This window comes from Saccopteryx bilineata, chromosome 3, assembly GCF_036850765.1.
Source record: "Saccopteryx bilineata isolate mSacBil1 chromosome 3, mSacBil1_pri_phased_curated, whole genome shotgun sequence".
NCBI classification, from domain to species: Eukaryota; Metazoa; Chordata; class Mammalia; order Chiroptera; family Emballonuridae; genus Saccopteryx; species Saccopteryx bilineata.
This window is the reverse complement of record NC_089492.1, coordinates 256,246,244-256,270,107: the sequence shown is the minus strand read 5'-3', so window position 1 is coordinate 256,270,107 and position 23,864 is coordinate 256,246,244. Positions and strand designations below refer to the sequence as shown.

The following is a 23,864-nucleotide window of genomic DNA, read 5'->3' as shown; positions in this document are numbered from 1 at the left end:
CCATGGCCTCTGCCTCAGGCGCTAGAATGGCTCTGGTTGCAACAGAGTGACGCCCAGATGGGCAGAACATCGCCCCTGGTGGGCATGCCGGGTGGATCCCGGTTGGGCGCATGCGGGAGTCTGTCTGACTGCCTCCCTGTTTCCTACTTAAGAAAAATACAAACAAAAAAATAAAAAATAAATAAATCTCACCTGACCAGTAGTGGCACAGTGGATAGAGCATCACCCAGGAAGCTGAGGACCCAGGTTTGAAACCCCGAGTTTGCTGACTTGAGTGTTGGCTCATCTGGCTTGAGCGTGGGCTCACTATCTTGAGCTCAGGCTCATTGGCCTTATCCTGGGATCATCAACATGATCCCATTGGCCCTGGCTTGAGCTCAAGTTTGTTGGCTTGAGCAAGGGGTCACTGGCTTGGCTGGAGCTCCTCTGTCAAGGCACCTATGAAAAGCAATCAGTAAGCAACTAAAGTGCCACAACTACGAGTTGATGTTTCTTATCTCTTTCCCTTCCTGTCTCTGTCTCTGTCTCTCTTGCAATTTCCTTTTATATCCCTGATGCCAATGGCATTCAGCCTTACAATTCATCAGTAGTTAATGGCTGGCCTAAGGAATGCCTGGAATCTACACTGGTGAGACGGTTCCATCTGGTGAGAAAAGAAAGTGTCACAAGTATTCTATGACACATTCCTTTTGGGAAGGAAGAATAAAGAGATGATACTTAAAATTTTACTTAAGTTTAATAGACAAAGGAAAAGATTGTCATTTAGAAATATTTAGTATTAGCTTTATTAAGGTAATATTCTAAATCTCTTAAGACATTTAGTGCAGACCTGTAGGACTCAGATGGGTCCTTTTTTATTTGTCTAATATGATTGTGTTTTGTTTTTCAGAAGGAGTTGAGCCTTCCAAGAAGAGGCAGCTTGTAAGTAGATGATGATTGCCATTTTGGTTATGATTTATGATCTCCTGTTTAGAATTCCCTCATGGAGATTGTTCTTAGTATTACATAGAGCAATCTCATTCAAGAGTGTTTTTTTTTCTCCTGTGGATTCCTGTCTTGGCCAGGGAAGCTGGTGTGCCAGTCAACTTTTCTTGCTAAGCCATCCTTTCTCTCCATCCCTTCCTACCCCAAATCCTCTTCTCTGTGTCAATTTTTACATGGCATTTAGGGAAAGCTGTTACTTAAATATACCTCACAGTCCTATACTTGTGTTTTGGGATTAATGAGCTTTAGTAAACTGAAGCTTTTTGAGAATGTTAAAGTGGAAATGACATCTATCCCATAACATGGCACTAGGAGAGAGGCCAACGTTTCTGACAGGTAGGACAAGAGCAGCAATTGAAGTTGGGGACAGGGTTGAAATAGGTCTTTTTTCACTCATTTGTTTTATTCTGGTTTCAGGGGTAGGGGAGATTGGTGAGTTATCTTTGTACTTGGATTTTTATTTCTTATATTTTTCTTGGCCTGCTTTTTCTCTAAGAATTATATTGGGGCAGTACTGCAAATTTAAGAATTGTATAGAACAACGATTTTCAACATTTTTTCATCTCATGGTACACATAAACTAATTACTACAATTCAGTGGCACACCAAAAAATACATTGTTTTTCAATCTGAAAAAAAAAAGGTACAATTTTAATTCATTCACAATGGACATCTGTTTTATGTTGGCTATTGTCATTTTGTTTTATTTGACAATCTAAGGGAAAAGAGGTCAGTGCCCCTGACTAAATAGGTATTGCATGTTTTAAAAATTCTTGGGGCACACAGGCTGAAAATTGCTGATCTAGAATGCTTGTTAAAATACAGATTCTGAACTTATCTGAATTAGTATCACCATGTTGGGACCAAGAACCTGTACTTAATATACCTATACCCAACACCTACCATGATTTTGCTAAGAAGCCAACTTGGGAAACACTAAGGAAATAGAACTATGATATAATAGTGGCTTTGAAACTTTTTTTTTTTTACAGAAATACGAGATTTAATTGAGACGGACACAACAGTGTTTATATTTATTTATTGAGTATATTTCATGTGTATATTGTGAGCATTTTTAAATGTATGAAACACAGTAATTTTTTGTTATAGTCATTTTAGGATTTTGTTTTGTAAAAATGTTCTAGTGATTTTGTCCTCTGGGAAATTTTTTTTTTTCATTTTTCCGAAGCTGGAAACGGAGAGGCAGTCAGTCAGACTCCCGCATGCGCCCGACTAGGATCCACCCGGCACGCCCACCAGGGGGCGATGCTCTGCCCATCTGGGGCGTCGCTCTGTTGCATCCAGAGCCATTCTAGCGCCTGAGGCAGAGGCCACAGAGCCATCCCCAGCGCCCGGGCCATCTTTGCTCCAGTGGAGCCTCGGCTGCGGGAGGGGAAGAGAGAGACAGAGAGGAAGGAGAGGGGGAGGGGTGGAGAAGCAGATGGGCGCTTCTCCTGTGTGCCCTGGCCGGGAATCGAAACGGGACTCCTGCATGCCAGGCCGACGCTCTACTGCTGAGCCAACCGGCCAGGGCCTGGGAATTTTGTAAAGCCCTTCATCTGGTTTATGAAACTCATTGTGACTTGATATAAAGAGATTGAAGGTATGAAACAAAACTTCCAGGGTTCAGTCTTGGCTGTGTCACTTAATTAGCTTTGTAAACATAGATGAATCACTTCATCTCCTTAAAGTTCATTTGCCTTATCTATAAAATGAAGATCATGAAACCTGTTTTGCTTTTTCTTACAGCTATTAGAAGGATCATTTAATATATGTGATAGTGCTTCATATAGTTTTCTTCTATAGTTCTTCATATAGTTTTCTTCATATAATTTAGAGTTTTTTTAAACATATTGGATTAAATCTGGATACATTTTATTAAGAGCCACATTTCTTTCTTTAAATTCAGTTCTAGTAGTGGATCTCAATTCTAGGTTTGCAAGTGTTCTGAGTTTTCTAGAAACTGGGCAGGGCCACTATACCAAGTAGGTATGCATAACTGGAAGGAAGCAGCTATTCAGTATCGTGTTCAGTAAATATTTGTATTTGCTCACTTTCCTGCTATTTCTGGCTTTTTGCTTATTTGCTTGTTTTTTGATTCCCTCTGTTTGAAAGTTCTCTGAGATTTGCCTTTTCTTAAGATTAGGTAAGCCCTGGCCGGTTGGCTCAGTGGTACAGCGTCAGCCTGGCATGCAGGAGTCCCGGGTTTGATTCCCGGCCAGGGCACACAGGAGAAGTGCCCATCTGCTTCTCTACTCCTCCCCCTCTCCTTCCTCTCTGTCTCTCTCTTCCCCTCCTGCAGCCAAGGCTCCATTGGAGCAAAGTTCACCCGGGCACTGAGGATGGCTCTGTGGCCTCTGCCTCAGGCGCTAGAATGGCTCTGGTTGCAACAGAGTGACGCCCCAGATGGGCAGAGCATCGCCCCCTGGTGGGCATGCCGGGTGGATCCCTGTCGGGCGCATGCGGGAGTCTGTCTGACTGCCTCCCTGTTTCCAACTTCAGAAAAATACAAAAAAAAAAAAAGATTAGGTAAAATGAATAAAGGCCTGAGGCAGGTAGCTTGTTTCAGGAATGTGTGCCTTTAATGAATGGCGTTTGCTGAGAAGAAGGAGGAGAAGGAAGAAAGAATATTTTGTGAAAATGATTTTTGAAACTAGAGGAATTATTGGATCACTTTAGTTTTCAACTAGAGCGATCTCTTGATCATTTTTGTGGTGTCTAAAGTCAAGCCTACTCTAACTGCCTAAAATATTTAATTAATAAGGATCAGAAATAAATACTTTTTAGTAAAGTAACTCATTTAAACAATTGGTCATTCAGTAAATACACATTAATACCATCTATTATGTTTTGGGCATTAAGTTTGAGGTTATAAGATTCAATTAGACACATTCCTTTATATTGAAGACTTTTAGTTAAGCAAGCCAAAAATTCCTCACTACAAATAATAATTGTTTAATCTTTATATTGGAGGAGTAGAAGAGTTTTAATATGGAAGGAAGCCAGGAAACATGGATACTAATCTGGGCTTTGTCACTAACAAGTTCTGTGTGGTTTCAACAAGAACTATCATTTCTGGGCCTGAATTGCCTCATTGTAAAATTATCTCTGTGCTTAGTCATCTCCCAAAATAATCGAAGATCCATGATACCTGTCTGCATAGAGCAAGGCAAGTCTTTGTAGGGAATGTGCAGTAGGAGGCAAAGTGTGGCTTAGCATTTGCAGTAGAGAAGCCAAGAAAGTAAGAACCACAAAGCATAAGATGTTTGAATAAGTTTAATTAGTACTTTAAAAAGTTTGTAGTAATTATGGAGAAGCTGATGTTAATAAAACAAGTGACTTACCATTTACTCCATTGTTTCTTGTTCTTGTAGCCTAGTCTGAAAAGTTTCTTCTTTTCCAAGTGAGAGGAGGGGAAATAGAGAGACAGACTCCCACATATGCCCTGACTGGGATCCATCTGGCAACCCTTGTCTGGGGCCGATTCTCTGCCCACCTGTGGCCATGCTTGCAACTGAGCTATTTTTAGTACCTGAGGCAGAAGCTCCACAGAGCCATCCTCAGTGCCTAGAGCTGATGCACTAGAACCAATTGAGCCATGGCTGTGGGAGGAGAAGAAAGAGAGAGAAAGAGAGAGAGAGAGAGAGAGAGAGAGAGAGAGAAGGGGAAGGGGTGGAGAAGCAGATGGTCGCTTCTATGTGCCCGGACTGGGGATTGAATTGAATCTGGGACATCCACACACTGGGCCAATGCTCTACTACTTGGCCAACCAGTCAGGGTCTAAAAAAGTTTAAAAGTTATTAAAATTGTCATCTTTGTCTTGGTCGGAAGAGGGGTGTTACTCACATCTCTTTTTATTTCTGTCTCAGATGGCTATTGCAAAAGCAGATGCTAGTATGCCATTCCAGGTATGAAGGCCTGTTTCCTTTGGCATATTCTTTCTAGTATATTTTATGCACACAGAGATATTTGAAGTTTGCAGCTAGTTTGTTTTTTGCTTTTGAGAGAGAGTCTGGTTTAGTTAGCATAATTTTGAAAGTACCTGAATGATATAAAACAAATGAAGTGCAGTAATTTTAGAGGCTCTCAATTGTACTTTTTCATGTAATATGGTAGTTGTGTTGAAATAGAATTCAGTAGTGGAGTTTTAGATGTATGTGATATCTTGGCATTATACAAAATATACAATCTTCCATCCAACAAGAAATTCCTTCAGTATTTCCAAATTGATAAGTGGAAGTATAGCATAGAAATAAAGAGCTTTGGCTTGAGAGTCAGGCAGACCTGTGTTTTGTTTTTTTGTTTTTTTTTTTTAGATCTTATTTACTCATTTTGGAGAGAGGAGACAGAGAGAGAGAAAGGAGGAGCAGAAAGCATCAACACCTATATATGCCTTGACCAGGCAAGCCTAGGGTTTTGAACCGGTGACCTCAGCATTCCAGGTCAACGCTTTATCCACTGCGCCACCCCAGGTCAGGCCAGACCTGTGTTTGAGTCTTGGTACTACCTTTTTGGTAAAACAAGTTACTATGTTTCTATTTGTCTTTTTGCCTCCAGTCATTCATTCATTTGTTCAAAGTAATCTATTCATGTATGCATATATTAAACTATATTTACTCTGTTCTTACTACAAATTATCTGGGAACATGCAGATACTCCAGTACTTTCAGCCTTTTGTGAGGTGCATTTTCACCAATGAAATAAAAGTTGGTTTAGCATCTCATTTGCATAATTGAACAACATTCTTTGACTTGTCGTTTGCTTTTCTGATGTTCTTGTTTAATTAAAAAAGCACCAAAAGCTTCTTTTTTTATTGCTTCATATTCATTTTGAAATATCCCCTAATTTTTATGAACAGTATATGTACAAGAACTGTCCTAGATACTGAGATACAGCAATGTTTAAGCAGACCAAGTTCCTGCTCTCTTGGAGCTCCCATGACAAAAACATGCGTTGTATTGAGTGATATGAAGAAAAATAAAGCCAGATAAGAGATATGAGGGTATAGGTTTTTGTGGGGCAGTGTTGAAATTTTAAATTTTGTTTGTTGTGTAGGAATTTTCTCATTCAGGTGATATATGAACAGAGAATGGTGGTCTGGAATTAGTGATGTTGATAAATGTGTATATTGAACAGAAACATTCTGGATAGCGGGTACATGCAGCATATGCTACTAAAGTCCTCAGTGGGAGTATGCTGGCATGTTGGAGAACAAGGAGGCTGGGTTGGCTGTTGGTGAGTGAACAGTGGTGTTGAGGTTGGGAGTAGGTAGGACACAGAAGAATATGAGACAGGGGCTGGATTTTGTAGTACTGTGCAGGCCACCGAATGGACTTTGTATTTTTATACTGATTGGGACAGAAAGTCAGTGGGTAGTTTTAAGCAGAGAAATGATGTGATCTGTTACAGGGTTTATTTTTTGAGGGGAGAGGGCAATTTGTTGTGTTGAGATATAATTCACTTAACATATAATCACCAGCTAAGAATATACAATCTAGTGTTTTTTATTTGTTTGTTTGTTTATTTTGTATTTTTCTGAAGCTGGAAACGGGGAAAGTCAGACAGACTCCCGCATGCACCGGACCGGGATCCACCCGGCACGCCCACCAGGGTTGATACTCTGCCCACCAGGGAGCGATGCTCTGCCCCTTTGGGGCGTTGCTCCGCCACCACCAGAGCCACTCTAGCGCCTGGGGCAGAGGCCAAGGAGCCATTCCCAGCGCCCGGGCCATCTTTGCTCCAATGGAGCCTTGGCTGCGGGAGGGGAAGAGAGAGACAGAGAGGAAGGAGGGGGGGTGGAGAAGCAAATGGGCGCTTCTCCTATGTGCCCTGGCCGGGAATCGAACCCGGGTCTCCCACACGCCAGGCCAATGCTCTACCGCTGAGCCAACCGGCCAGGGCCAATCTAGTGTTTTTTAGTGTATTCACTAGGTTTTACAACTATTACCAGTGTCTTAATTCAGAGCATTTCATCACCCAAAAGGAAACCCCCTATTCACTAGCAGCTGTTCCGCATTCTGCATTTCCTCTGGCCCCTGTTAATCACTCATCTATTTTCTGTCTTAATTGATTTGCCTATTTTGGACATTACATGTAATTGGATTATATAATATGTGGCCTGCTGTATCGGGCTTCTTTCAGTTTGTGTAATTTCTTCAGGAATCATCCAGGTTTTAGCATGAGTCAATATTTTATTCCTTTTTAAGGCTAAATACTTTTTTGTATGTATGTACATTTATTTTATTTATCCATTATCTGTTGATGGACATTTCGGCTGCTTCCACCTTTTGGCTATTGTGAATAATGCTGCTATGAACATGGTTGTACAAGTATCTGTTTGAGTTTCTGCTTTCAGTTATTTTGGGTAGATACCTAGAAGTGGAATTTTTGGATTGTATGGGAATTCTGGGTTTAACTGTCGGGGAACCACCATACTGCTTTCCGTAGCAGCTGTACCATTTTACATTCCCACCAGCAGTACACCAGAGTTCCAATTTTTCCACATCCTAGCCAACACTTTTTATTGTCCATTTTTCAAATATTAGCCATCTTAATAGGTGTGAAATGATATCTCATTGTGGTTTTAATTTGTTTTCCTAATTATTATTGGTGATGAGCATCATTTTTTTTTTTTTTCATTTTTCTGAAGCTGGAAACAGGGAGAGACAGTCAGACAGACTCCCGCATGCGCCCGACCGGGATCCACCCGGCACGCCCACCAGGGGCGAAGCTCTGCCCACCAGGGGGCGATGCTCTGCCCATCCTGGGCGTCGCCATGTTGCGACCAGAGCCACTCTAGCGCCTGAGGCAGAGGCCACAGAGCCATCCCCAGCGCCCGGGCCATCTTTGCTCCAATGGAGCCTTGGCTGCGGGAGGGGAAGAGAGAGACAGAGAGGAAAGCGCGGCGGAGGGGTGGAGAAGCAAATGTGCGCTTCTCCTGTGTGCCCTGGCCGGGAATCGAACCCGGGTCCTCCGCACGCTAGGCCGACGCTCTACCGCTGAGCCAACCGGCCAGGGCCAGATGAGCATCTTTTTATGTGCTTATTGGTCATTTGTAAATCTTCTTTGGAAAAATCAAGTCCTTTAGCCATTTTTTAATTGGGATATTTTTGTTGTTTATGAATTAAGGCCTGGGTTCAGAGAATGGGAGACGATGTTACCTGTGTAATATTTGCATTAAAAATGTTTAATGCTGCCTGACCTGTGGTGGCGCAGTGTATAAAGCGTCGACCTGGAAATGCTGAGGTTGCCGGTTCGAAACCCTGGGCTTGCCTGGTCAAGGCACATATGGGAGTTGATGCTTCCAGCTCCTCTCCCCTGTCTCTCTCTCCTCTCTCTGTTTCTCTCTCTCCCCATCTCTCTCTCCTCTCTAAAATGAATAAATAAAATAAAATAAATTAAAAGGAAAAATATGCTTCCTTTAAGAAAAAAAATGTTTAATGCTGAGGTCCCAGGTTTGAAACCTCGAGGTTGCTGGCTTGAACACAGGCCCACCAGCTTGACATGGTGTGTGGCTTGAGGAAGGGGTCACTGGCTCAGCTGGAGCCACCTGGTCAAGGCATGTACGAGACACAATCGATGAACAGCTAAAGTGAAGCAAATGAGAGTTGATGGTTCTCATCTCTCTCCCTTCTTTTCTCTCTCTCTCTCTCTCTCTCTCCCCCTCTCTCTCCTCTCTCTCTCTCTCTCTCTCTCTCTCTCTCTCTCACACACACACACACACACACACACACACACACAGTTTAATCTCAATTTAATATATGAGAAATAATCTGAAAAGTCCCAATTGAGGAGGCAATCTGTAGAACTAATCTACTTTTCTGGAGTCTTCAAACAATGTTATGAAAGATTTTTTATTTTTTAATTAAGGAGGTGGTCTAGATTATTGGAGACAAAAAAGACCTGGTGAGTAAAGGTTCTGCTTGATTCTTGGTTGGATCCTGGATTTTAAAAAATTGTTGAAGAACATAATTGGGACAATTGAGGAAATTTGAATGTAAAGCTTTATTAGATAATATTGTGTCAGTGTTAAACTTGTTTAGTGTGACAGTTCTGTGATGGTTCTTCCTTGTTCTTAAGCCAGGGGGATATTAATTGTGGAAGTATTTGAGGGAAGAGATGTTCTGATGTTTACAACTTACTTTCAAGTGGTCCAGCTAGTTAACAAAAAGTGTGTGTATGTGTGTGGTGAGAAAGGAGAGAAAAAAGCAGAGAAAATAGCAAATGTAGCAAAATTAACAGTTGTTAAATATAAGTGAAGGGATAGAGTTTTATTTAATTATTCTTGTTCCTTTTCTGATATTTTAGCTGAGGAGTTAATGAGTGTTGTGTATACACTATGCTTTCAAAGAGTTCTGCTAAAAAGAGAATCACAGAAATCAGGTAATCGCTGGAAAAAGTTATGAGTTGAGTTTTCCTCCTTTTTAAAAAATATAAATGGAAGGTACTATATACATCATGTTTGTATTTCAGTGAAGTTATCCAGTAAAGAAGGAAAAGCTGATGTAGGCGAGGAGGGAACAATTGCTGGAATGTTCTGTTTTTTAAGATGTTCTTGAATAGGCAAAAATTGAATACATCTCGGTAAATGTGGAGCTATTGGCCTTAGGCAGGATCTCTGACAGTTTGTTCACAGTAGCCTTAGTTGCCCTAGTTTATCTGTAAAAGATTATGCACATAAAGTGTATGGCATAGTGCCTGCAATTAAGCACATAGCTATTTGTTACTGTTTTAGAATTTAGCCCATTGCCTGTTACTAGTAAACTTTCAAAAAATGGTAGTTGTTAATTATGTTTTTATTATCAGCAGGCCATAATTACCTGTTTGAAGTTGTAAATTTTAAAGAAAAACTAATTAGTAAGATTTAAGCCAAGTTAAAGGAATAATAGTGTGCATTAGAAAAGCCACAGATATTTATAGTTGGCTTTGGTCACATTAGGGAATAGACCAACTAAATTCCAACATGGGATATGAGAACATCCAAACCTGCAATGATAAGGGCTTTGTTGGGGCAAGTTGGTTATGAAAGTTTTTTTGGCTTGTCTCATACCATTTATTTTAAATGTAACTTCCTGAAATTACATCATTCTCATTTTTAGAAAGCTATTTCACGTTTAAACCCATCTGGGTATTCTTTTAACACATTTAAAAATCTAGTCCAGAATAGCAGACCTAGAGGAGTTGATAGTCTTGTTGGAAGTGTAAACTACTGGCCTGGATTATGGAAAAGAATTGAAAGAAAATGAAGTGGTAAATCTATTTGTATTTGTTTACCTAAGGTATAGGAGTATTATATTTTTGCTTTTTCTCAATTGAAACAGCTCTGAATGGCTTCCGTTGCCCAGCTCTGTGGAGGGCCTCCTCTTGGAACAAATAGTATTACGGTATTTTGTTGTTTGTGAATTTCAGCACAAACACCTAGTCTCTACAAATTTAGGAGTTTAATGTAATAGTGTTTATGTTTCTATTGAATAGTTACCCAGAAAGTTAAGCTTTTCTAATCAAATTAAGGTTATCGTCCTATATTTTTGAAGTGTCTCTGCTTTATTTCTTTGAGGCTGTGAGCATTCAGTGGAGGTCAAGAATGGCCAGTAGGAGTGAAGAGGTAGCTGTGCACCTGTTGTGTGTATGTGTGTTTACACGTCTACACACATAGGCACGCATATTGCTATTGGTGTCCTTTATCCCTAGAGTCCTTGGGGATAGGTATCCTTTTGCATTGTAGAATTACTAATTTGGGCAGTGGATTTGGACATCAGATATCAGATGAAAGTAAATACTATGTGTCTGCAATGATAGGCAGTGGGCAGGGAGGGGTTCCTGGGGCTTAAGAATGTGATGTGTCAAACTTTGACCCTGTGAAACTGACATGTGAAACAGTGTCATGTACTTTCCCACTCTGATGCAATTTGATGGTATTTGCCTGGATAAATGCTTCTGGGGAATGTGCTAAAAAGAGGTACCACCTGGTACACGTAGTAAACCCTTTGTGTAGTATTATTGGTGCTCTGATACAGGGCTTTAGTTTCTCTGTGAATTTTGAAAATTAGAAAATTTTGCTACCTTGAAGGACTGTGAAGACCAGACTGATAGCTTTGTGTTACATTTATAGTCTTTTAAAAATTGGGGCACTGGCCGGTTGGCTCAGCGGTAGAGTGTCGGCCTGGCGTGCAGGAGTCCCGGGTTCGATTCCCGGCCAGGGCACACAGGAGAGGCGCCCATTTGCTTCTCCACCCCTCCTCCTCTCCTTCCTCTCTGTCTCTCTCTTCCCCTCCTGCAGCCAAGGCTCCATTGGAGCAAAGATGGCCCGGGGGCTGGGGATGGCTCTGTGGCCTCTGCCTCAGGCGCTAGAATGGCTCTGGATGCAACAGAGCGATACCCCAGAGGGGCAAAGCATCGCCCCCTGGTGGGCATGCCGGGTGGATCCTAGTCGGGCGCATGCTGGAGTCTGTCTGACTGCCTCCCCATTTCCAGCTTTGGAAAAATGAAAAAATAAAAAAAGGAGAGAAAAATTGGGCTCATATAGGAAGTGATTTCACATAGGTTCCCAGTGGGAAAGCAGCAACTCGCAGAGGTTGGCAGGGATGGAGCAACTGTCATCACTAAATTCCTAGCAGGTACCATTTTGTTGTGTAAAAAAAAAAGTTTGTGGTTTATCAGTGAGCCATAAGTATGTGGACACAGGACCTGAATATTGAAAATCCTTGGTAGCCTGGTTTGTTACTGTTGTTTTGAGAATTGCTATTGTTATACCAGTCTCACTCACTTTTATATCTCACAACTCCCAGTTCATTATAATCTACTTGGATATTTCAGAGACATATTAACTTTAGCACTTACAAGACTGAAGTCATTGTCTTTCTCAAAAACCTACTCCTCTGCCTGACCAGGCAGTGGCGCAGTGGATAGAATGTCGATATGGGATGTGAAGGACCCAGGTTTGAGACCCCAAGGTCGCCAACTTGAGCACGGACTCATCCGGTTTGAGCAAAGCTCACCAGCTTGGACCCAAGGTCGCTGGCTTGAGCAAGGGGTTACTCAGTCTGCGGTAGCCCCATGGTCAAGGCACATATGAGAAAGCAATCCATGAACAACTAAGGTGTCGGAACGAAAAACTGATGATTGATGCTTCTCATCTCTCTCCATTTCTATCTGTCTGTCCCTATCTCTCTCTCTCTCTCTCTGTAAAAACAAACAAACAAAAAAACAACAAAAAAAACAACCTACCCCTCTTATTGTCTAGTTTGTTGTCAAGATAGAAAACAAGCCCTGGCCGGTTGGCTCAGCGGTAGAGCGTCGGCCTAGCGTGCGGAGGACCCGGGTTCGATTCCCGGCCAGGGCACATAGGAGAAGCGCCCATTTGCTTCTCCACCCCTCCGCCGCGCCTTCCTCTCTGTCTCTCTCTTCCCCTCCCGCAGCCAAGGCTCCATTGGAGCAAAGATGGCCCGGGCGCTGGGGATGGCTCTGTGGCCTCTGCCCCAGGCGCTAGAGTGGCTCTGGTCGCAACATGGCGACACCCAGGAGGGTCGCAACATGGCGACGCCCAGGATGGGCAGAGCATCGCCCCCTGGTGGGCAGAGCGTCGCCCCCTGGTGGGCGTGCCGGGTGGATCCCGGTCGGGCACATGCGGGAGTCTGTCTGACTGTCTCTCCCTGTTTCCAGCTTCAGAAAAATGCAAAAAAAAAAAAAAAAAAAAAAAAGATAGAAAACAATTATTCTTTTTACCTTTCTCTTCTTCACCTCCATAACTCCTATTATATCTCTCAAATCTCTTAATGCCTCTACTTCTCTTTGCTACCACTGGTATGTCTATATAGTTCAAGCCATTGTGATCTCTTGCCTCTGCTACTTTTGTAACTTACTAAGTAGTCTTTCTTTGCCTGGCATTGCTTACCCCAGTCCACCTATCTATTATACAATAGTCAGAAAAGGCTTTTTAAAGTAGGTATTTGATTATTAGCTGTTTATTTAAACTTGTTTAGTGAATAGTTTATTATTCTTTGTATCACACCTGAAAGTCATGACATGGCCTATAAACCAATCTGCACAATCTGGTGGCTGCCTTTGTTTACTTATTTTGCACAGTCTGTTCTCTGTACCTGAGATGTTATTTCCCCTCTCTATACCTGGCTACCTCCTACTTGTCTATCCAGTCTCAGCTTATGTCTCACTTCCTTATGAAACACTTTTCTGATCTCACCTATCCCTAGCCTAAGTTGAGTTTCTCAGAATGAGACTTTTATTAAACCCTGTACTTTTCCTTCATAGCTCTTACAATAATTGTAAATAAAGAATTGTTTGTCTGTATTTTCCTACTGGATGGTTTATTAGTCTGCTTGGGGTGCCATAACAAAGTGCCACAGGCTCGGTGGTTTAACAGAAATATATTTTCTCATAGTTCTGGAGCCTAACTGTCTAAGATCAAGGTGCCAATGTGGTCAGTTTCTGGAGAGGGTTTTCTTCGTGGCTTGTAGACAGTCACCTTCTCACTGTGTGTTTACATGGTCTTTCTTCTCTCTCTGTGTGTATAAGAGGATGAGGGAGAGAGACAGTGAATATCTTCTTGCTCCTATAAGGCCTTCACTTCAGTCTTGTCAGACGAGGGCCCTACCCTTATGACTTCATTTATCTTTATCTCCTAAAGACCCTATCTCCAAATATAGTCATATTGAGAATTAGGCCTTTAACATAAGAATTTAGAGGGGTCAATTCAGTCCATAGCAGCTGCATGAGTTCAGTACCAAGTTGTGACAACACTTTGTCTCTAGGACTAAAGTAAAGAATTTAACATGTAGGCCAGGGGTCCCCAAACTTTTTACACAGGGGGCCAGTTTACTGTCCCTCAGACCATTGGAGGGCTAGACTATAAAAAAAATTATGAACAAATTCCTATGCACACTGAACATATCTTATTTTAAAGTAAAAAAACAAAACAGGAACAAATACAATATTTAAAGTAAAGAACAAGTAAATTTAAATCAAACTGACCAGTATTTCAATGGGAACTATGGGCCTGCTTTTGGCTAATGAGATGGTCAATGTCCGATTCCATATTTGTCACTGCTAGATGTAACAAGTGATGTGACGTGCTTCCTGAGCCATGAGGCGTGCATCCCACGTCACTGGAAGTAGCACTGTATGTGAGCGATGCCATGCTTTGCGTCTCTCACTGACCACCAATGAAAGAGGTACCCCTTCCGGAAGTGCGGCGGCGGGGGCCGGATAAATGGCCTCAGGGGGCCGCATGTGGCCCACGGGCCGTAGTTTGGGGACCCCTGATGTAGGCAATCACTTAGGCCTGTTCCTAGCATTTGTGTGGCTTGGGACAAGAATACACATGTAGTTATAAATGTTTAAGAGTTTTAAGTAAAACTAACAAACTGTAAAATAAAATTTGTTTTATATGTAAAATAAAATGTCCTGGCCCTGGCGTGTTTGCTCAGTGGGTAGAGCATTGGCCCACCATGTGGACATTCCTGGTTCGATACCCGGTCAGGGCACACACGAGACCATCTGCTTCTCTTTCCCTCCCTCTCACTCTTCTATTTCTCTTTCCCTCTTGCAGTCAGTGGCTGGATTGGTTCAAGCTTTGGCCCTGTGTGCTGAGGATAGCCCGATGGTCCAAGTGTTGGCCTCAGGTGGTGAGGATAGTTCAGTTGATTCGAGCACCTGCCCCAGACAGGAGTTGCTGGGTGGATCCCATTTGAGGTGCACATGGGAGTCTTTTTATCCCCCATCCTCTTACTTAAAAAAATAAAATGAAATAAATAAAATAAAATAGAATGTCCTCATAATTTGAAAAATATAGTTTTATAATAACAAGTCATAAAAATATGTATAAAGCTATTTATTTTTTAAAAAATGTTAAATATTAAACTCAATATTTATTTATTTTTTTACAGAGACAGAGAGAGAGTCAGAGAGAGGGATAGACAGGGACAGACAGACAGGAACGGAGAGATGAGAAGCATCAATCAGTTTTTTGTTGCGTGTTGCGACACCTTAGTTGTTCATTGATTGCTTTCTCATATGTGCCTTGACCGCGGGCCTTCAGCAAACCGAGTAACCCCTTGCTTGAGCCAGCGACCTTGGGTCCAAGCTGATGAGCTTTTGCTCAAACCAGATGAGCCCGCGCTCAAGCTGGCAACCTCGGGGTCTCAAACCTGGGTCCTTCCGCATCCCAGTCCGACGCTCTATCCACTGCGCCACCGCCTGGTCAGGCTAAACTCAATATTAATAAGGGTACCAGGTAGATATTGTGGCCAGTTCATAAGAGCACTGAAAAAAGCACAAATTGATATGTACTAAAGAAATGTTGAAATGAATTTATAAATGGTTATAAAACGTGATTTTTACATGGGGAGAGGGGAAGTCAGTTGAACACTATACAGAATTTATTTGCGCATCTAAAGACAAGGACTATTTTGCATTGCTATCAGCTATCTATAACATACAGAGTTAAAAATAATTCAAAGGCAATAAAGGATTAGAGTCAAATAATGTATTATCTAAATAATATATAGTTTTTCATTAGATTATCTTTTTTTCCCTTGCTATACCAAGTTCCCTTACAGTCTTCCCCACCCTTTTTGATCCAAAGCAAAGTATTCTCTTTTTTTTTATATATTTTATTTATTCATTCTTAGAGAGAGAGAGAAAGGGGGAGGAGGAGCAGGAAGTACCAACTCCCATATGTGCCTTGACCAGGCAAGCCCATGGTTTCGAACTGGCGACCTCTGCGTTTCTAGGTCAATGCTTTATCCACTGTGCCACCACAGGTCAGGCACGTATTATTTTTGATTCTAAAACCAGGTTAGTTTCAAGTTTGGCCTGGTTATTTACATAGGGGTAGCAATAATGTTAATTTATCATATAGGCCTTCTTAAGTTTGCTGGAAATTATAGCCCTGGCCAGGTAGCTCAGTTTGTTAGAGCATCAACCACATATGCCAAGGTTGCGGGTTTTATATACGGTAAGGGCACATAAAAGAAATAGCCAATGAATGTGTAAATAGCTGGAACAAAAAAATCTATATTTCTCTGTTTTGCTCTTCTTTCCTCTCTAAAATCAATAAGTTAAAAAAAATTCAGAAAGAATCTCATTAAACTTTTAAAATCCTTTATTGTATTTTTAAAAAAGTGTTTATTTTTTTTAAATTTATTGATTTTTAGAGAGAGAAGAAAAGAGAGGCAGGGAGGAAGGGAGGGAGGGAGAGAAAGAAAAACACTTGATTTCTCTTCATTGTTGTTCCACTTAATTGGTTGATTCTTATGTTCCCGGACTGGGGAATCAAACCCACAATCTTGGTTGGCATATCAGGACAATGCTCTAACCAGCTGAGCTACTGGACCAGTGCTTGCTTTATTGTATTTTGTGGTTAGAAAGTCAAGATTAAGAAACCATCAGATTTCATCTGCAGTACCTATAAATATAGGTGAATTCTCTTTTTGAGGTCCCCAACATGTCCTAAGGGTCCTGAGCCTGCCAGGAAGTGACCTTCCTTATCACTGATAAGTCTAGACCCTATAAAGCCAGGTACCAGATCCATTTTCCTGGGTGGCTGTGTAAATATTGACTCCATAAAGTCAACCATAGTTCCTTAACAGTGGTTCATTATACCTGAGTTAGTAATCATCATTCTAAAATACTACATTTCAGGTAAACCCTTGGTTATATAACCATTTTTTACAATATTTCAAGGAGATTTACTACTGAAATTCAGTAGAGAGAGTCAGTGAGAATCAGGTAAGAATCAGGAATGTTTGATTTTACAAAAGCAAAGATTACTAAATTGTTAAGGTTTAGATTGCTTGAGATGAAAAAGAGCAGGCTTTTTATAAATCCAGAAAACAGACATTAAGACAGTATTCCAAATAACTCCAGTCATCCCTCATTAGTTATCCCTCATTAATTCATTCAGTCCTGTGTAATTCTCATTGCTTGGATCTTAGGTTAATTCCAGTGGACTGGAATCGTCTCAATGTTGTCCACCTATCCAAGAAATGGCATTAGAAACCTGTACCCAAGAGTCTATTCTTTGAAGTGTCAATAGTTTGAAATACCTGCTACAGTCCTTTTCCATTGGGTCTCTGAGATAATCCTTTGCTGAAACACAGAGTTTGGCTTCTAGTTGATTGTGGAGCCTTCAGACTAGAATCAGTGTAAAACAAAATCTCTCTTTAGATAGTATAGTAGAAACTTAAAATATTTGTGGTCAGTTTATTACTGATAATTTTTAATGTAAAAAGTTTGAAGAGAGTTCATAATAAGAATAATGCAACTAACAAGGGAAGTAAGTTGTTTCTGTGGCATGTAAAACAAGAATGATAAAAGCAATTCGAAAAGTTTTAACAAATGTCACTAGGATTAATGCTTTTCAAAGAAGACAGCTAATATAATATCTGATTTATAAAACATTGATGAACATAATTTTACAAAGAAAAAGAACCTTTGTATGTAATATTCATATGGCATAATATACATACTGAGAACATACCAAGACTATATATACTAAGGATACCAAGTAAAAAGATTCAGTGAGTCTAGATTAAGTCCTAGACATCTGTATTTTTATAAAACTCCATTGACCTAGAAGATGCTAGATTCAAATTTTGAAAGTAAGGTTGTTACCAAGTAAGCATTTTAAATAATAATGGAAATTAAAACAAAACATTAATCTATTATTCCCTAAAATCTGGCAAAACACTATCAGGATTTATAAACAGAAACATAGATAAAAGGTACATCGACTGATCTCTAGGAACTTCCCATAAACTACACAGTTTCTAGAATATTTTTATTAATAGCATTTTATTGTATTTGTACGTATTTAAACCAGGGAAGGCTGAGCATCTTTTCTGATTTGGTAACTTTTCCCATGAAACTCATCAATATTTAAATATCAAATAAACCTCATTATTTCTAGCACCTTCTCTATAATTGTGACAGAATACTTCTTGTGATTTTTCCAGGGGTGCTCTGGGATATCTCAAAGATAGTGTTAGGTAGTAAAAACACACTGAAAATTTTATTGTACTGTTTTCTATATTTAGAATGTGATTTTGAGAAGAGTTGTCAGTGGAAACAAAGATAGGAATGTTGGTGTTTGAGAGATGATACCCTGTTACTTAACCAAGGTGACAGTAAAACATTTCCAAAAAAAAAAGATAACACACTTTTGAATGAGCACTGCTTTTTAATGAGGAACCTTTGTTTGCTTTCTTAAATAAGGACATAAACAGTCAACATAAAGCAAAGAAAATTATTCTAGTAAGACACAAAAGATTTGCAATCTGGGGATATTACACAGGAAAAAAATTTCCCTTAATATTGTAGGCAAAGGTAGTAAACAGTAAATGAAAGAGACAGGTACATCAAAATTAAGCCAATTTTGCCTGACCAGGCGGTGGCGCAGTGGATAGAGCGTTGGACTGGGATGCCGAGGACCCAGGTTCAAGACCCCGAGGTCGCCAGCTTGAGCTGGTTTGAGCAAAAGCTCACCAGCTTGGACCCAAGGTCTCTGGCTCAAGCAGGGGATTACTTGGTCTGCTGAAGGCTCACAGTCAAGGCACATATGAGAAAGCAATCAATGAACAAGTAAGGTGTTGCAATGCGCAACGAAAAACTAATGATTGATGTTTCTCATCTCTCCGATCCTGTCTGTCTGTCACTGTCTGACTCTCTCTCTGTCTCTGTTAAAAAAACAACAACAAAAAACCTCCACCAATTTTGCCAAGATTTTAACCAGTTCATGGCCTTTTAGACTTGTGGCATGGCATTTCTAGTCATGGGGGGGGGGGGCGGGTTTTTTGTCTTTATTTTTTTTCAAATTTTTTATTCTTTTATTTTTATTGAATCCAGAGAGAGGAAGGGGGTTAGGGGGAGACAGAAGCATCAATCTGTTTCTGTATGTGCCCTGGCCAAGGACTGAACCAGCCACCTTTGCATTGCAGGACTGTGCTTCTACCAAGTGAGCCATCCAGCCAGGGCAGGAAAATCTTTTTCCAAGTTTTGTTCGTTCTTCATTATTCTTCATATTCTGGACTTATTTATACTCTACTTGAGGACATTTCTTAGGGGGCCATCAAGGTCAGATTTAATTTTATAATAACACTAAGATGATATTAACATGTAATACACTTATCATTGTCATCTTTCAAATAAAGTAATAAATAAGCATTTAAAAATGTCTCAGACCACCCAGACAATCCCAATCAACCCACTGAACTATAAAGTTAATAAATGTTTTTTGAGGCACTAAGTTTTGGGATTATTTGTTGCAAGTAGTATTTTTATTTTTATTTTTTTAGAAGAGAGGAGGGGAGATAGTGAGGCAGATTCCTGTATACAACCTGATTGGGATCCACTGGGCAACCCCATCTTGGCTGATGCTTGAGTACTGAGCTATTTTTAGCACCTGAGACTGATGTGCTCCAACAGAGCTGTCCTCAGCACCTGGGCCACACTAGAACCAGTTGAGCTATTGGTTGTGAGAGGGGAAGAGGGAGAGAAGGGAGAGGAGTGGGGAAGGAGCAGATGGTTGCCTCTCCTGTGTGCCCTGACCAGGAGAAATCAAACCCTAGATGTCTATATGCCAGGCTGATACTTGATCCACTGAGCTACTGACCAGGGCTTACAAGTAGTATTTTAGACTGAGTGTTTGTGTCCTTTCAAAGCTCATATGTTAAAGCCCTACTGTTCTTGGTGTTAGAGATCTTGAGTTCCCCAAGATAGAAATCAAGAGGAAAACCAGAGAATTTTCTAGACAGATTTTATTAAGCTTATACCTGAACATAAGGGAGACAGTCCCAAGAGAAACAAGATTTTGGGTTAGGAGTCAGTGTGCCTGACTAAATAGTCAGGTTTTACATGTCTTAAAAATTCTTGCAGCATACCAGTGTGCTGCGGCATACTGATTGAAAATCACTAATCTATAGGATTAAAAATAATGTAATTATATTTAGGGAATAACACATTTGAATATATTATTATCAAAAATAGGTATGGATGCAGTTGTGTGAGGATTTTATTTCCTTCCTCCATGCTATGGAGCAAAGCTTGTTCCTCTCTTGTTTAGCCGTGCAGGTTTAATTGTTATGGAGAAGCCTAGTTCCCTGCTAGTTTTGTGGGAATTTGTAGGACAGTATTACACACTGCTGAACCAGACCCCAGACATGGTACACAGATTTTATGGAAAAAACTCTTGTGCCCATGGGGGATTGAATTAAACTGGAGAGCCAGCAGATGTGCTCTATGGATGAAAAGAGCTCTGTAAGAAAGTGATGTCACAAAACTTCACCAATTGCTGCACTAAAATTGGCATGTTGATACTCATGCCTCTCTGAATGATAGTGAGATGATCCAGGTGATGGGGCTGCTCTCTGATAACAGCTGGACTTTGAGGAGACCCATGCAGATATCTGTCCTTGCTTCTGAGGACTCTGTTGCAAATAAGTTCTGTATTATAGTGATATCTTCAGATGCCAAGATAAGGTCTTTGGTGGCTTTGTCACTGAGCCTCAGGAGGAATCTGAGGAAGAAGTTGAGGAATCTGAAGAAAGACAGCAGACGCCTAAGGTGGTACCTGATGATTCTGTAATTTTCTATAATCAGACTTTTAGCAGTGACTTGGAAGAACATTTAGAGTAAATTGGTGCTGAACCAGAGCCTGATTCTGAACCAGATCAGAGGAAGAACCTGTACCTAAAATCCAAGAGGAAAAGTCTGAGCCAGTATTGGAAGAAACTGCTCCTGAGGATGCTAAGAGTTTTCTCCAGCACCTTCAGGCATAGCTCAAACAGTGCAGGAAGATTTGAGAACATTTTCGTGGACATCAGAGACCAGTTAGAACCTTCCACCCAGTGGAGCTGTTCCAGTTGAAGTACCAGCTTCACAGCCTTGCCTGGAGTCTAAGCCTCAATCCTGGATTCCACCACAAGGCCTCAGAGGGACCAAAGAGTTTGAGAACAACAAATAAATGTCCCTCCCCAGAGGGTATCTAGATTAATCTGTGAGGCAAGGTTAATAAGGTAATGTTGAACCATGAAGAATTGTAAGACATCCTGACAGTTGTCAACTCTTCATTGGCGATCTGCCTTCTGAGGTGGACAAATCAGAGCTTAAAGATTTCTTTCTTTGTTTTTTTTAATAGTATAGAGGTGTTTTATTTTTTTTTCTCTTATCATGCCATGAATTCATAGGGGATGGGTTCCAGCAGCTCTGGCTCCTTTCCATTAGCTCTCACAAAGTGTGCTTCTCTGGATGGAGTAAGCTGACACTTCTGTTGGCCTCTTTTTCTGATCATTTTCTTTCACACATTTTATCTCGGCACTTAGAGTGCTTAGTATGTTCAATTTGTACGTTAGTTCTTTTGGCAAGAATCTTGCCCTTGTTTGTTTACAACAATGCCCACCACATGCTGGGTGACATTGTAGACTTCTCCAGTTTTGCCATTGTAGCATTTTTGGGACATTCCTTTTTGAACAGTCCCATTCCCTAGATTCACATGTATGTGGCCAGAGGAACCAGTCCATATGTTTTTAAAAGGCCTAGAGAAGAAATAGTGGGTGCCTCTCCTCTTTCCCTTTGTGTTAGTTATATTGACCAATTACTGGAAGATGGTGGCTTGGGCTGAAAAACTTAAAAGATTTCTTTTCAAGATTATAGGAATGTGGTGTAGTTGCACATTAATATTGCTGGGAAATTACCCAATTTTGGTTTCATGATTCTGAACCTGTTAAAAATGTCCTTAGCCAACAGTCCCATCATGTTCAGAGGTAAGGTCTGTGTGACTGTGGGGAGAAGACTCGAGCTGCCCAGGGAGGGGATTGAGATAACTGCGTGCAGAGACTCAGAGGCACCTAAGGCGGGCTGATTGGTGGAACGAGCGGCCCTCTCTGTGGAGGTATGGTGCAGAAACCAGGATTTGGAATGGGCAGGGGAATTTCTCCAAGGCAGAGAATCGCTCTTCACTTGTCTTCATGTGGCGGTACAAACCCCACTCCTGCAGAATGGTGAATTTCTTCAACCATCCTTTGTATCTTGCAGTGTGACCCCTCTCCTATAAACTGCTTTAGTTTATACAATTTTACTTTTTGTGTTAATGGTGTGTGTTCCCTCCCCCACGCTTTCCTCTCCTCACCTTCATTCCCTTTAGGATGAATAGATTTTTTAAAAAAAGATTTTATTTATTGAATTTAGAGAGAAGAGAGAAAGAGAGAAAGGCAGGGGGGAAGAGTGGGAAACATCAGCTCATATTGCTTCTCATATGTACCTTGACCTGGCAAGCCAGGGCTTTCGAACTGGTGACCTCAGCATTCCAGTTCGACACTTTATCCACTGAGCCACCACAGGTCAGGCAATAAATGGATTTTTTTATATAAATGGATTTTTAAAGAAGAAAACAATGACTGAATTTCCCTACTTTACTTTGCATACACAGACTGGAGTTGTTGGGTTTTTTGTTTGTTTGTTTGTTTTTGTATTTTTCTGAAGCTGGAAACGGGGAGAGACAGTCGGACAGACTCCCGCATGCGCCCGACCGGGATCCACCCGGCACGCCCACCAGGAGCGATGCTCTGCCCACCAGGGGGCAATGCTCTGCCCCTCCACAGCGTCACTCTGCCTCGACCAGAGCCACTCTAGTGCCTGAGGCAGAGGCCATAGAGCCATCCTCAGCACCCGGGCCATCTTTGCTCCAATGGAGCCTTGGCTGCGGGAGGGGAAGAGAGAGACAGAGAGGAAGGGGGGGGGGTGAGAAGCAAATGGGCGCTTCTCCTATGTGCCCTGGCTGGGAATCGAACCCGGGTCCCCCGCACGCCAGGCCGACGCTCCACCGCTGAGCCAACCGGCCAGGGCCTGTTGGGTTTTTTTAACAGCCATTTGCCCAAAAGAATGTGTCTCATTTATTACTGACATTTGATCTGTTTCGGTCATTGGGATATTTTTTACTTATTTTCTATTTGTTTTAAAAGTCTTTGAGAAATACAGGACATTAGTAAAAATGTTTTTTATTGATTGATTTTAGAGATGAAGGGTGGGGGAGAGAAAAAGTGAGAGAGAGAAAGAGAGAGGGAAGAATTCATTCATTTGTTTTCACTTAGTTGTGCATTCATTGGTCGCTTCTCTTAAGTGCCCTGACTGATGATTGAACCCAAAAACTTGATGTTTTGAGAAAATGCATTACCCGGACGGGCCCTAATATATTATACATTTTGAAGTGAAGAAAGATCCAAATTGTTTTTTCTTTTGAGAGTCATGACTACCTTCTGGTGTGGAGAGCTACACTGAAAAATTGACAATTTTGATTCTCACTGGTATGGCTAAAAACTGAATAAAAGGTGTTAGTGGGAAAAAATATATAAAGTAAGTGTAAAAAATTGAAAAATTTCATACTTTCAAACAGTTCTATTTTTAGTAGTCAAAATTATTTAATTAAGCTAAAATTTAAAATTGTGATTTCTAGATACATCTAAGTACATGTTTTTATAAAAACAAAAGTGTAATTTTAGTAATTGTCCAACTATTAGTATAAAAAATTGGTCTTTGGCATTGCATATATATTGTCTAACCCTGTGCATAAGTATATTTATTAGTAATACAAATTCTGCAAAATGTTCCTCAGCTGCCATATGACCTGGTGTGAATACTGAGCTAAATTATAAATATTTTTAGAACCAAAAACTGGAACAAAAAGAAATCATGTAAACCGATGTTTGGCCGTACTTGGAAAGAATACTGGCATTAGCCAAGAAATCTGTTACATTCATATTACCTGAGAGAAAGAATTTGACAGGTTAATTTGTGTTTTTGCTTATTTCTAAGACTGTTCTGCTGAACTACCTTATTTCAGACAGCATTTTCTCTGAATTTTGCACTTCAGC

The 23,864-nt window shown here is 40.8% G+C and overlaps 1 protein-coding gene and 1 pseudogene across 6 annotated transcripts in view; both read left to right on the top strand.

The window, feature by feature from the left end:
• MAST2 (microtubule associated serine/threonine kinase 2) overlaps positions 1-23,864 on the top strand; it is a 214,924-nt gene that overhangs the window by 97,740 nt on the left and 93,320 nt on the right. For all 6 annotated transcript variants that reach the window (XM_066269315.1, XM_066269313.1, XM_066269317.1 and 3 more), the window contains exon 4: positions 890-921. In XM_066269315.1, the coding sequence (XP_066125412.1) occupies positions 890-921 (32 nt within the window). The remainder of the gene's footprint in view (positions 1-889; positions 922-23,864) is intronic.
• Positions 17,579-21,999, top strand: LOC136328740 (ras GTPase-activating protein-binding protein 1-like; annotated as a pseudogene).